At 46.8% G+C, this 12,861-nt stretch overlaps 1 protein-coding gene across 1 annotated transcript in view; it reads left to right on the forward strand.

The window, feature by feature from the left end:
- The first annotated feature begins 1,931 nt into the window (after nt 1–1,931).
- LOC144615224 (uncharacterized) overlaps nt 1,932–12,861 on the forward strand; it is a 44,759-nt gene continuing 33,829 nt past the window's right edge. Inside the window, 4 exon segments of the mRNA XM_081794793.1 lie at nt 1,932–2,032; nt 4,700–8,240; nt 8,598–9,568; nt 11,836–11,907. Coding sequence (XP_081650919.1) covers nt 4,758–8,240; nt 8,598–9,568; nt 11,836–11,907 — 4,526 coding nt within the window. The 5' untranslated portion in view covers nt 1,932–2,032; nt 4,700–4,757.

Raw genomic sequence — 12,861 nt, forward strand, 5'->3', positions numbered from 1 at the left:
TCCTGATTTCTTCATTTTGGCCACTCTGACTGGCGTGAGGTGATATCCGAGTGTGGTTTTGATTTGTATTTCCCTGATAAGGAGCGACGTTGAACATCTTTTCATGTGCCTGTTGGCCATCCGGATGTCTTCTTTAGAGAAGTGTCTATTCATGTTTTCTGCCCATTTCTTCACTGGGTTATTTGTTTTTCGGGTGTGGAGTTTGGTGAGCTCTTTATAGATTTTGGATACTAGCCCTTTGTCCGATATGTCATTTGCACATATCTTTTCCCATTCCGTTGGTTGCCTTTTAGTTTTGTTGGTTGTTTCCTTTGCTGTGCAGAAGCTTTTTATCTTCATAAGGCCCCAGTAGTTCACTTTTGCTTTTAATTCCCTTGCCTTTGGGGATGTGTCGAGTAAGAGATTGCTACGGCTGAGGTCAGAGAGGTCTTTTCCTGCTTTCTCCTCTAGGGTTTTGGTGGTTTCCTGTCTCACATTCAGGTCCTTTATCCATTTTGAGTTTATTTTTGTGAATGGTGTGAGAAAGTGGTCTAGTTTCAACCTTCTGCATGTTGCTGTCCAGTTCTCCCAGCACCATTTGTTAAAGAGACTGTCTTTTTTCCATTGGATGTTCTTTCCTGCTTTGTCAAAGATGAGTTGGCCATACGTTTGTGGGTCTAGTTCTGGGGTCTCTATTCTATTCCATTGGTCTATGTGTCTGTTTTTGTGCCATGAATATGATTCTTATATTAGGGTCAGCTATATTTTTGTGAACCTTGAAAGTGGTCAGGCTATTGAATAGCATCGATTGTGTTCTCTATTGAGTTCTACGATGGTGTGAATGTTACAGGCTGTGCTCCAAGGGAATTTTATAATTAGTAACGAGTCCCCAAACAATTGCCCCCCCCCACCCCACCCTCGCCGCTTCACAGTCTTGCAGGCTTAGAGACTGAGAAATCCTAGCTAAGTTTCAGAGGCCTTATTTGCCCATAAGAGTTGACCCTGGATTGGTCTCAGGCTTCCAGCCTGGACAGCTCTTGCAGTGAAAGTTGACTTCCCTGGTCATCAGGTAGAATCTCCATTAGCTGTCAATTCTGAGTAACAACCTTTAAGAACCAAACTAAACCTTTGGGTTGCTGACCTCTCCCTAACATGCTATGGTATCCCTTGTACACGATCAAAATGTTGTAGCTGTACTTTGCCTTAAGGGGAATTGTATTGTCTATAAGGGACATGGGCCATTTCTGCCAATAAACTGTCCAAGCGCATTCTCTCCCTCCCCTTCCCCCTCCCCCTCCCTCCAAAGCATTGTTCATCGTATCTGGTGGGATTTTGTTTCCGGGGAGTAGACACTTGCCTTGTTTCTAACATGAAGTATCAGCTATAGTCCATGGTCTCTATTCCAGAACTCACACTGACCTCTACCTAATGCCTTACTGTCTAGTCATCTGATTTTGAACATTGTTGTTTCCATAGTTTTAACTTCCTGTGTCATTATTCCTTAGTTCCTATCTCTTAAGATGATAGCGTTTTTGAACCACACAGTTGTTAACTTCATGTGTATTTTTTCACACATAGTTATGATTAAAAACTGAAGTGTGAGATGAGAAAACTTCTAGGGAAATGCTTTTATTTTCTGCTTTTATAAATAAAAAGAATGTCTAGTTATTGGGTGCTATCATTGTATACAGCTAGTTTTAGAACAAGGAAAATTCTGAATTGATCTTGTTAACTTTATTTTTTAAATGTTGATTTTTGAGAGAGTAAGCAGGGGAGAGGCGGAGAGAGGGGGACAGAGGATCTGAAGTGGGCTCTAGTGCTTACAGCAGAGACCCCAGTATGGGGCTTGAACTCATGAACCATGAGATCATGACCTAAGCTGAAGTCAGACGCTTAACTGACTGAGCCATCCAGGCGCCCTCTTTTTTTTTTTTTTTTTTTTCCAATCCTTATTCACTTTATTTCAGAAAGTGGTAAAATAGCTGTGGAATACAGACCCTGTGAAGAGATCACAGATGCCAGTACTGCAGACGAGCTACAGGATTTAATTCAAGTATGTGGAGATTAAAGTTCAAGGGTGACATAGCCACTGTAGCCATAATGTAAAGCAACCAGCAGAATTTGGAAGACTTTGGCATTAGCTCTATCATCCTTTGGGAAATGTGAAACTCAAAAACTGCTTTTGACTGCAGGGGATTTCTGGGGCTTTTCCTGAAGTCCTGACCCTTGGCTCTGACCCCTTATTTGAAATTTGGAGAGCAAATTTCATCAGAGCACTGCCACAGTTGTGGACATAGGAGAGGACACAAGCCTTTTAGAGCTCCCCTCAAACAGAATCTCAAGGATTTGGGAACAGAGTAACTATGGCCTTAAATGTGATTATACTACAGCGTTTGAAACCATTATGCCATTCAAATAGGATGTATCACCCAGATGTCGGCATCTCATATATATCTTGCGTGAATATCTTGCTGAAGAACTTTTCTGTAAATCACTCACATGGATGTCCTGAATTAGGGATTAAGTTGCCGAAATAATTTCTAAAAAAAATTTTTTTTTTACATTTATTTATTTTTGAGACAGAGAGAGACAGAGCATGAACGGGGGAGGGTCAGAGAGAGAGGGAGACACAGAATCTGAAACAGGCTCCAGGCTCTGAGCTGTCAGCACAGAGCCCGACGCGGGGCTCGAACTCACGGACCACGAGATCATGACCTGAGCCGGAGTCAGCCGCCCAACCGACTGAGCCACCCAGGCGCCCCGCCAAAATAATTTCTAAAAGAAAATAGTAATGTGCCACATACAGAATGTTAAAAAAAAAAAAAAAAAAAAAAAAAAAAGCAAAAATGTGTTTCAGGTCATTGAGAGCTTAATTTGGGGCTAGATTTGTGAATTTTTTTTTTTCGATTTTTTTTTTTAATGTTTATTTATTTTTGAGAGTGAGAAAGAGCGTGAGCTGGGGAGGGGCAGAGAGAGAGGGAGACGCAGAATCTGAAGCAGGCTCCAGGCTCGGAGCTGTCAGCACAGAGCCCGGCGCGGGGCTCGAACTCACAGACTGCGAGATCATGACCTGAGCCGAAATCAGGCACTCAGCCAGCTGAGCCACCCAGCCGCCCCTCGATTTCTGAATATTTAACTCACCCCACAGTTGCAAAGTTTGTTTTGAAGGGAAGAGAGTGGAGAAAGAGAAGATGGTTACTTTTTGAAAAAGCACTGGAAGATTTTTCGTGCAAAATAATAATGTTAATTGAATCTAAATCAAACCAGTCGAGGAAACTTCAGACGTTTCCAAGTTTAGGCTTTGAGAAGTCTCGCTTCCTGGGGTGCCTGGGTGGCTCCATAGGTTGAGCATCCGACTCTTGATTTTGGCTCAGGTCACGATCCCAGAGTTTGTGGGGTCAGCCCCACGTCGGGCTCTGTGCTGAGCGTGGAGCCTACTTGGGATTCTCTCTGTCTCTCCCTCTGTCCCTCTCCTCCGCTCACGCTTTCTCTCTCTCAGGAAAAAAAAAAATTAAAAAAAAAAAGTCTAGCTTCCTGAAAAAGGTGAAAAGATGAGAAAAAGATTCAGCATTGATGCTAAAGATTTCAGAAACCTGATTATAGCAACAGATCCATTCCTGCATGAGGCCAGTCTTGGAATCAGTTCCATATAAAAACTATTCCTGTGTGCTAGACATTGGGATTAAGATAAAAACCCCCTCTCTCTTGCATTTTACATGCTAGAGGTTGTGCCAGACCATAAGCAAGGACTAAAAATACATTAGAAAAGGGGCTGTGAAGGAAGTAAACTGAGTGCTAGTTGCAGTATTTCAAGAAAATTGTTTAACACGCTGACTATAACATCCTAAGTGCCTTCTCCATGTGGGCGCACAGAGTGGACCTCTGAAAAGTGGCCTTGTTACTTTTTCTAGATCAATGGCTATGTCCAGTCAAGATGAGATGGGGGAAGTTTTCCCACCCAGTGTAAATAAAGGGCTAGAATTGGTTTCCGGCCCTCTTTCCCAGAATGAATTGCTTAGCACTCCCCCCAAACTCCTCCTACAGACATTTAGGGGCCATCGCAGATTCAGTGGTAGGCCCCCATCTAACAGAGTGGTGAATTAATAATCAGCCATGGGTATTGAGAATTTAGAGGAAATGGCAACATTTTAGAATATCTGACTGTGAAGTGTGTTCTCCTCCCCATCGCCCTAACTGGTGCTTATTTTGCAGGTCAGCTACTTTTCTTGGAAGCAGTATGGCCAGGGGGAGGAAGAACGTCTCTCGGATTTAAGCTTTGAAGAGCAAGAGTTCAAATTGCTAGAGCTGGACTAGCATTTTTTAATTTCCCAGGATGCCAGGTCCTGTGGCTTCCTTGGAAGCTCTGCTCCACTCCCCCACCCTTCCACCCCTCAGAGCTGCGGGAGTGCGGGGCCACCCAGATCTGAGTCCAAGTACTACCTTGCTGTGAGCAGCCCCGGGCAGGGGAGGGGGGGGGAGGGGGGAGGGGGGGAGTGGGGGGGAGTGGTGGCCTTTGCAGGGTGGAGGGAGGCCTGGGCCCCAAGTGATTCTGGGAAAAGGGCCCGCTCTGCTGGTGCGGAGCCCATCTCCAGGGAGCTAATAAAGGTGGTGTAAATAAAGATGTCATAAATAAAGGGTGGGACGTGGGCGGGGAGGGCGCACAGTTGCTAACTGCGCGCGCGCATCACGGGGCTGCCATAATGGTTTGGCTCCCGCTCAGGGCCCAGCGCCAGTACCCCACTCGCCTGGGTCGCTGCACCCCGGAGCCTCCGCGTGTCATGTCCCGGCTGCGCCTGTTGGCCCCACTGCTTCTCTTTATGTGGCAACCGTTGTGGCTGCTGGTCCAGGCAGCTCAGCCTCCGGAGTGGGCCCTGGACCCTGCCCAGCTGACTTCCGACCCCCTGGAGGCGGCTGAGCCCTGGTCTTCTCGCTCCTCTGATCCCCCGCCCGAATCGCCCCAGGCACTTACACGCCCAGCTGAGCCGGGGGGCTTTAATTACCCGGGGTCCTCTGCTCCAGCCCAGATGTTGGCCCCGCCTAAGGAGTTGACCGAGACTTTGGTTCCATTCCTGGACACGGATTCGTTTGGTGAGCTACCCCCAGGGCCAGATGAGGATCTGAATGACCAGCTAACCCAGCATCAAAGGCTCCCAGAGGTGGTTCCAGTGCCAGGTTGGGATCAGAATCAGACCATAGCTCCGCCTCCTCAACTCAAAAGTAAGACTAAAACTGTAGGTTTAGATCAGGCCGAAGATCACCAGTCATTTGAAATACTTGTTCCATCTCTGGATAGTCAGAGTTCAAAGCCAACAAAGTTTATTGTTTCACCCCTAAACCTGAAGAAAGATCTAGCTCAGCATCGAAGGCTTGCCAAAGTTGTTAGAACTCCAAACCAATTTGCAAATAAAGAGCACCTACAACAACAGCTGCAGGATGATTATTTAGATTCCAATATGGGTCTCCTGTATCCTGAGGAGAACCTACCTATGGGTTTCCCAGGGGGACCAGATCAACTTCCAAACTTCTCTGAGGAGGCTGAAATTTCTCCACCCTTGCAGAAGACCCCAAATCATCTAGAGTCCCCTGAGGAAGCTGAATCTTTTTTGCCCCAAGGGGAGGCTCAGGCTCAGCATCCAGAGCCCTCTGAAGAGACAGAAACATCTCTACTTGAGCAGGAGGCTCCATCTCAGCATCCAGAGTCCCTTAAGGATGGAAATTCAGCAAACCCACAAGAGGCCCCAGCTGAGCCTTCAAGTACCCCTGAAGAGGTCGAACCTTCTTCAGTCCAGCAGGAAGCCTCAGCTCATCCTACAGAGGCCCCCGAGGAAGTGGAACCTTCTCCAACCCCCCAGGAGGCCCCTGCTCAGCCTCCAGAGCCATCTAAGGACATCATATCTCAACTGTTAGCACATCATGAAGTAAATGTGCTATCTCCAAGTCAGAGTGAAGCTCAGAAGCCAAGCTTCCCCAATGTCACTGTTAAACCTCTGGATCTTACCATAACTCTAACTCAGCCTGCGGAGCACCCTGAGGAGGCTGGACCTACCCCAGTCCAGCAGGAGGCCCCTGCTCAGCGTGCAGAGCGCCTCGAGGAGGTTGAACCTACCCCAGTCCAGCAGGAGGCCCCTCCTCAGCCTGCAGAGCGCCTCGAGGAGGTTGAACCTACCCCAGTCCAGCAGGAGGCCCCAACTCTAGTTCCAGAGTTCCCTATCGAGTATTTAACTCAACTTGCAGTAAGTGATGAGGTGACATCTCTACCTCTAGGTCAGTATCCAGATTATTTAATGTTTCCCAGGGTTATAGGTAAGCCTTTAGATGTGGAATTTACCACAACTCCAGGGCCTGATAAAGGTGTTGAATCTTCTATAGCCCAGCAAGAGGCCCCACCTCAGCCTCTTGAACATACTGAGGAAGCAGAACTTTCTCTAACCCAGCAAGAGACCTCGGGTAAGCCTCCAGAGGAGGTTGAGCCTTCAAGTGAGCAGGAGACCCCAGGTCAGCCTTCCGAGCCTCCTGGGGTGATTGATCCTTCTCTAAGGCAGCAGGAGACCCCAGCTCAGCCTTCAGTGCCTCCTGAGGAAGGTAAGCCTTCTCTAAGCAAACAGGAACCCCCAGCTCAGCTTCCAGACCGTTTTGGAGAAGCTGAACTTTCTCCAACCCAGGAGGAGGCCTTAGCTCAGCTTGCAGAGCTCCTTAATGAGGCAGAATCTTCAACCCAGCAGGAGACTCCAGCTCAGTCTCCAGGGGAGATAGAATCTTCTGCAACCCTGCAAGAGCAACCAGCTCAGCCTCCAGAGCTGCCTTCCAGGGAGGTGGAACCTTCTCCAACCCAGCAGGAGCACCCAGCTCAACCTCTATGGCATCATAAGATGACAGTTTCACCTCCAGGTCACTACCATGATCAACATTTAAACCTGCCCAATGTCAGTGTGAAACCTCCAGATGTGCAGCTTACCATGACTGCAGAACCCACTACAGAGGTGGGACCTTCTGCAGTTCGGCACGAGACTATAGCTCAGCCCTCAGTGCCTCTTAATGTGGAACCTTTTGAAACCCAGCATGAAGCCCCAACTCTGCCTCCACAGTCCCCTGAGGTTGAATCTTTGCCAGTCCAACAGGAGACTCCAACGCAATCTCCAGAATCTACCACACAGGAGAAACTTCCAACACAGCAGGAGACCCCAGTTCAGTATCCAGAATATCCTGGAGAAGTTGAACCTTCTACAACCCAGCAGGAGGCCCTAGCTCAGCAATCACAGGCCCCTGAGGAGGGTGAATCATCCTCAACCCAGGAGGAGGCCCCGACTCAGCTTCCAGAGGCCCAGGAAGAGGGTGAACCTTCCCCTCTCCAGGAGGAGGGCCAGGGTCAGCACCCACAGGCCTCCGAGGGGAGTGAACCACCTACAACCCAGGAGGAGTCCCCAGCTCAGCATCCACAGACCCCTGAGGAGGTTGAATCTTCAACCCAGCAGGTGGCCCCAGCTCAGTTTCCAGTCCTCCAGGAGTCCCCAGCTATATCCCCTGAGCCCCCTAAGGAGGTGGAACCTTCTCCCACACCTCAGGAGCCCCCAGCTCAGCCTTCAGAGCCCGGTAATGAGGCAGAATCTTTTCCAACTCAGCAGGGAGCCCCAGTTGTATCCCCTGAGCCCCCTAAGGAGGTAGAACCTTCCACACAGCAGGAGGCCCCACCTCAGCCTTCAGACCCTCCTGAGAAGGTGGAACCATCTCCAGTCCAGCAGGAAACCCTATCTCTACCTCTCGAGCCACTTAAGGAGATAGAACCTTCTCTAACACAACAGGAGGTACAAGCTCAGCCTTCAGAGGCCCCTGAGAAGGTAGAACCATCTCCAATTCTGCAGCAGTCTCCAACTCAACCTCCGGAGCCCTCTAAGGAGGCAGAAACTCCTCCAGCCCAGCAGGAGGCCCCAGTTCAGCCTCCAGAGCCACCTGAGGAGGTTGTAGCACAACCTCCAGTCCATAATGAGGTGACAGTTCCACCTCTAGGACAAGAGCAAGCTCAGCATCCAAACTTGCCCAATGTTACTGTTCAGCCTGCTGACCTGGAGCTTACTGTAACTCCAGAACCTACTGTGGAGGCTGAGCAGTCTACAATCATGCAGCAGACTCTAGCTCCTCCAGAGGACACTGAGGTGACACCTCCACATCCAGAGCAGGTCCAGGCTCAGCATCCAAATTTGACTGAAGTCAGAGTTCAGCCTTTAGACCTGGAACTGACCATAACTCCAGAACCCACTACAGAGGTTGAAACTTCAACCACGCAAGAGATCCCAGGTCACCCTTCAGAGCCACCTAAGGAGGTTGTAGTTCAGCCTCCACTGTTTCAGGAGGTGACAGTTCCAACTCCAGGTCTGGATCAAGCTCGTCATCCATCGTCACCTAATGTAACAGTTCAGCCTTTGGACTTGGTGCTTACTGTAACTACAGAACCCACTACGGATGTTAAACATTCCTCAGCCCTGCAGCAAACTACCGCTCCTCCAAAGGACCTTGAGGTGACATTTCCACATTCAGAGCACATTCAGCATCCAACCTTAACTAAAGTCACAGTTAAACCTTTGGACCCAGGGCTTACCGTAACTCCAGAATCCACTACAGAGACTGAACCTTCTCTAACCATGCAAGAGACCCCAACCCAGCCTCCAGAGCCACCTAAGGAGGTTGTTCAGTATCCGTCCCAACAGGAAGTGACAGTTCCTACTCCAAGTAAGGATCAAGGTCAGCAACCAACATTGCCCAGTGTCACAGCTCATCGTGTGGACTTGGGGCTTACCATAACTCCAGAACCTACTACAGAGGCTGAACATTCTACACCCGTGAAGGAGACTACAGCTCCTCCTCCAAAGGACCTTGAGGTGACACTTGCACATCCAGAGCAGGTTCAGAGTCAGCATCCAAACCTGACTGAAGTCACAGTTCCACCTATGGACCTGGAACTTACTGTAACTGCAGGATCCAGTGTGGAGACTGAACCTTCTCCAACCATGCGAGACACCCCAACTCAGCCTCCAGAGCCACCTAAGGAGGTTGTAGTTCAATATCCATTCCAGCAGGAAGTGACAGTTCCAACTCCAAGTAAGGATCAAGGTCAGCATCCAGCATCACCCATCATCCCATTTCGTCATGTGGAGCTTACTATAACTCCAGAACCTATTACAGAGGCTGAACATTCGACAACCCTGAAGAAGACTACAACTCCTCCCCCAAAGGACCTTGAGGTGACACTTGCACATCCAAAACAGGTTCAGAGTCAACATCGAAACCTGACTGAAGTCACGGTTCCACCTATGGACCTAGAAATTCCTGTAAGTCAGCAACCAGAGTCATTTGAGACAGGTTTTCCTCCAACAACTGAACATCCTGTGGTGCATTTTGTAAAGTATACCTCAGAAAAGGCATACACAACTTTAACTTGGCAACCAGAACAGAATGCCACCACAGACCTCAAAATATGTGAGCGCTGTACCTGCAAAGAGGAGACACTGTCGTGTGTTGGTCTCAGCCCACAGCAGAGGCTCCGCAGAGTGCCCGTGCTGGAGCCCGACACCTACAACGGCACCTTCACCATCTTGTAAGAATCGCCTTTACTTGTTTGTTCTCTGCCTCCTGCTTGACATGGCAGTCTCTTCCTCAATGTCGTCCTGGGCCTTCCTCATCTCCCCAACCACGTTGACTGACTTTCTGTTTTTACCTTTTCTTTGTCAACTATCCCTTATCTTCATTTTCCTTTTTACTACTGTTCGCCCTTCTGCAATCTTTTACTTGTAATTGTCCTTATTCTTTTTCCTTATCCAATTTTTAGCCCCATTATTTCATTCCTTAACCTCTACTCTCCCATTTTTGCTCCATCCTCTATAATAGGATACAACAGAGTAGTGAAGAGTAGAGATTCTGGAACTAGATTGCCTGCGTTTGGGCCGAGGTCTGTCATCTATTAGCTTTGTGACTCAGTTTCCTTTTCTGTGAAATGGAAATTATGATAGTTACCATCTCATGGGATTATGGTGAGATCTAGATGAGGTAATACATATGAAGCACTTGGATCAGTGCCTGGCGAAATATGAGTGTTAGCTGTTATTATTTTGATTCCCCAGACCTCATCTTTGACGCCCGGCCTTCCACATACAGTACTCAGTTTGGGCCCAACCCAAGAGTAAGTACTATGGGCGCCACACTAGGATGAAATCGTCTTCAGAACATGAAATGACAGGTGGGAAGAAAGGAAATGGTCATAAAAAGGGAGGTGGCATGTAATTAAGTACTAAAAGAGGTACCATGGGTGTTGGAATTCAGCAGACTCTGTAATCAGCGGAGTATGGAGGTCAGGGAGAGCTGCATGGATAAGCTAACACTTTAGCTGAGACTTAAAGAGTGGCTCTGATGTGTTAAATAGAGAAAAAATGGGTATAAGTCTAGGCAAAGGCACGGCTGCAGGAATGATCAGGAATTAAGAATTAGGTTAAGCAGTTAAAGATCCAATTACGAGAAACCTTGACTATCAGCTAGAGAGGTTTGAACGTTAGATTCTGAGTTATAGAGAGCCATTGAAAGTTTTCAAGCATGAGATATACAGAACGCTGAAACAGGATTATTTTCAGTTCCCCATATAGGCCGATCTGGAGAGGAGAGCTTGATCCAGCGAGACCAGATAGAATGTTCTAACAAAACCTGGGAATAAAGTAACAAGGGGCCGACTCAGAGTGGCTGAAAAGAGTAGAAAGAAAAGCCTTGAGAGCACTGCAAAGGAGGAAGTGACAAGATAGACTAACTGATGACAGTCGCGGGTGGGGTGTGCACGGGAAAGAGAAAACTCAGATATTACTCTGAAACTTCTGTCCCAGATAAGGAGAATGATGGAAGTTGAGGCATCTTTTACCAGGGAACACAGAGCAACCAGAAGGCTTCAGGTTGACTGGAAATGTCCACCAGGCACATGGGCAGATGGGTATCTGTTTTGAATTTATTCCTGACTCCCCTGAAAAAAATGTGTATATAAACTGACCAGGTAAGCTGTTGCTGAGGGAAGAGGACAAAACTAAAGGTAAAGATTCAAAGTCATACGCAGAGTTAGCGGTTGAAACTGAACCTCAGGCATTTAATAGCTTCTCTTAAACATGTGTAATTCATGGATACATGAATTATCATGGATACTTTTTTTTGTTTTTAATGTCACAGGTATAGAGGATAAAACGTGAAAATCCCACCCCACCCTCCCTACCACTCATAAGATAACTCCTGTCACCTTTTTGGTGTGTGTCCTTCCTTCCCATCTCTTTCCTTTGCATTTTTTCCTAATTTCCTAATGAGGGGATACTTTTTAATTCCTTGCCCAGTGATTTGTTGCTTTTCCCTATACAATATGTCTAAGAAATCTTTCCATGTTAGTTATTCTAATTTCTAACTTCCCTTATCCTTCTAACACCTAGAGAGGTTTCAGTAGAGGGCTTCTTTACATTTGTTTGCTGATAATGGTAAATTTTTTACCATTTTTTTCGTTGAATTATTATTTTCTCATTGATTTGTGGAAGGAACCATTTTAGACACATAAGTGATTTGGGGGAAAAAAATACTTATCTCCAGAGTAATTAACAGGCGTTATCTACCCAAGGAATGGAACAAATAGGAAGTTCAGGTTCTAAGGAGCTGGCTTGTTTGTGCCAGTGGCCCCACGCTATCTCTTTATTAATTGCACCACCTGGGATGCTGATAGCCGCGGAAATTAGAAAGTTGGCATTTACTGCATTGGAATATTCCCCACAAGGTTGCCAGTGATTCTTTTATTTATTCTGTTCATTCCTTTCCTACCTATTCAAGGATCTGAACTGTGTTTCTTCACAGAAATTTCCAAGGAAACTCTATTTCTCACATTGATGAAAATGTATGGAAGGGATACCGTTGGGCTGAGAAACTGTGAGTATATTCTCTCCAAATACGAATACAAAAAAAAAAAAAAACAAAAAAAAAAACTAACTGCATTCTAAGGTCCTTCTTGGTCCAGAACTTTGAAGTCAGTAGCTCTGAGGAAAGGTGTTTCCCCTTCCATATCCCAACTCGACCTCTACCGATTGCAATTCTGTGTTAATTTTTTTTTTAACGTTTATTTATTTTTGAAACAGAGAGAGACAGAGCATGAACGGGGGAGGGTCAGAGAGAGGGAGACAGAGAATCTGAAACAGGCTCCAGGCTCTGAGCTGTCAGCACAGAGCCCGACGCAGGGCTCGAACTCACGGACCGCGAGATCATGACCTGAGCTGAAGTCGGCCGCTTAACCGACTGAGCCACCCAGGCGCCCCATCTGTGTTTATTTTAAAAATTAAATTTGGCAGGTTCCCTTTAAAATTAGAATCAATTTCAACTTATTTTCCATTATACAAGGAATACGTGATTATAGTCTCAATATATAAAAATGAAATAACAGGGGGACCTGGGGGGCTTATTCGGTTAAGTGTCCAACTTCGGCTCAGGTCATAATCTCAACGGTTCGTGGGTTCAAGCCCCACGTTGGGCTCTGTGTTGACAGCTCAGAGCCTGGAGCCTGCTTCGGATTCTGTCTCCCTCTCTCTCTGCCCCTCTCCTGCTCATTCATTCCCTCTCTCTCTCTGTCTCAAAAATAAATAAACATTAAAAAAATTTTTTTTGATGAAATAACAGATCTAGTGAACACCTGCCTTATGTTCTAATCCCCCCACTGCTGGGATAGCCACTACTCTGGATTTAGTATATATCCTTCCAGACCTTTTTCCATGCATTTGCCTACATACATATTTACAGCAAAATAGGTTTGTTGTGTGAGTTTCTTATCTTTTTTTTACATAAATTGTAACATCCTACAACTCGATTCTTTTGCTTCGTGGTATGTCTTAG

Source organism: Panthera onca (genome assembly GCF_046562875.1).
Source record: "Panthera onca isolate mPanOnc1 chromosome E1 unlocalized genomic scaffold, mPanOnc1 haplotype 2 h2.Chr16_ul_4, whole genome shotgun sequence".
In the NCBI taxonomy this organism is placed as follows: domain Eukaryota; kingdom Metazoa; phylum Chordata; class Mammalia; order Carnivora; family Felidae; genus Panthera; species Panthera onca.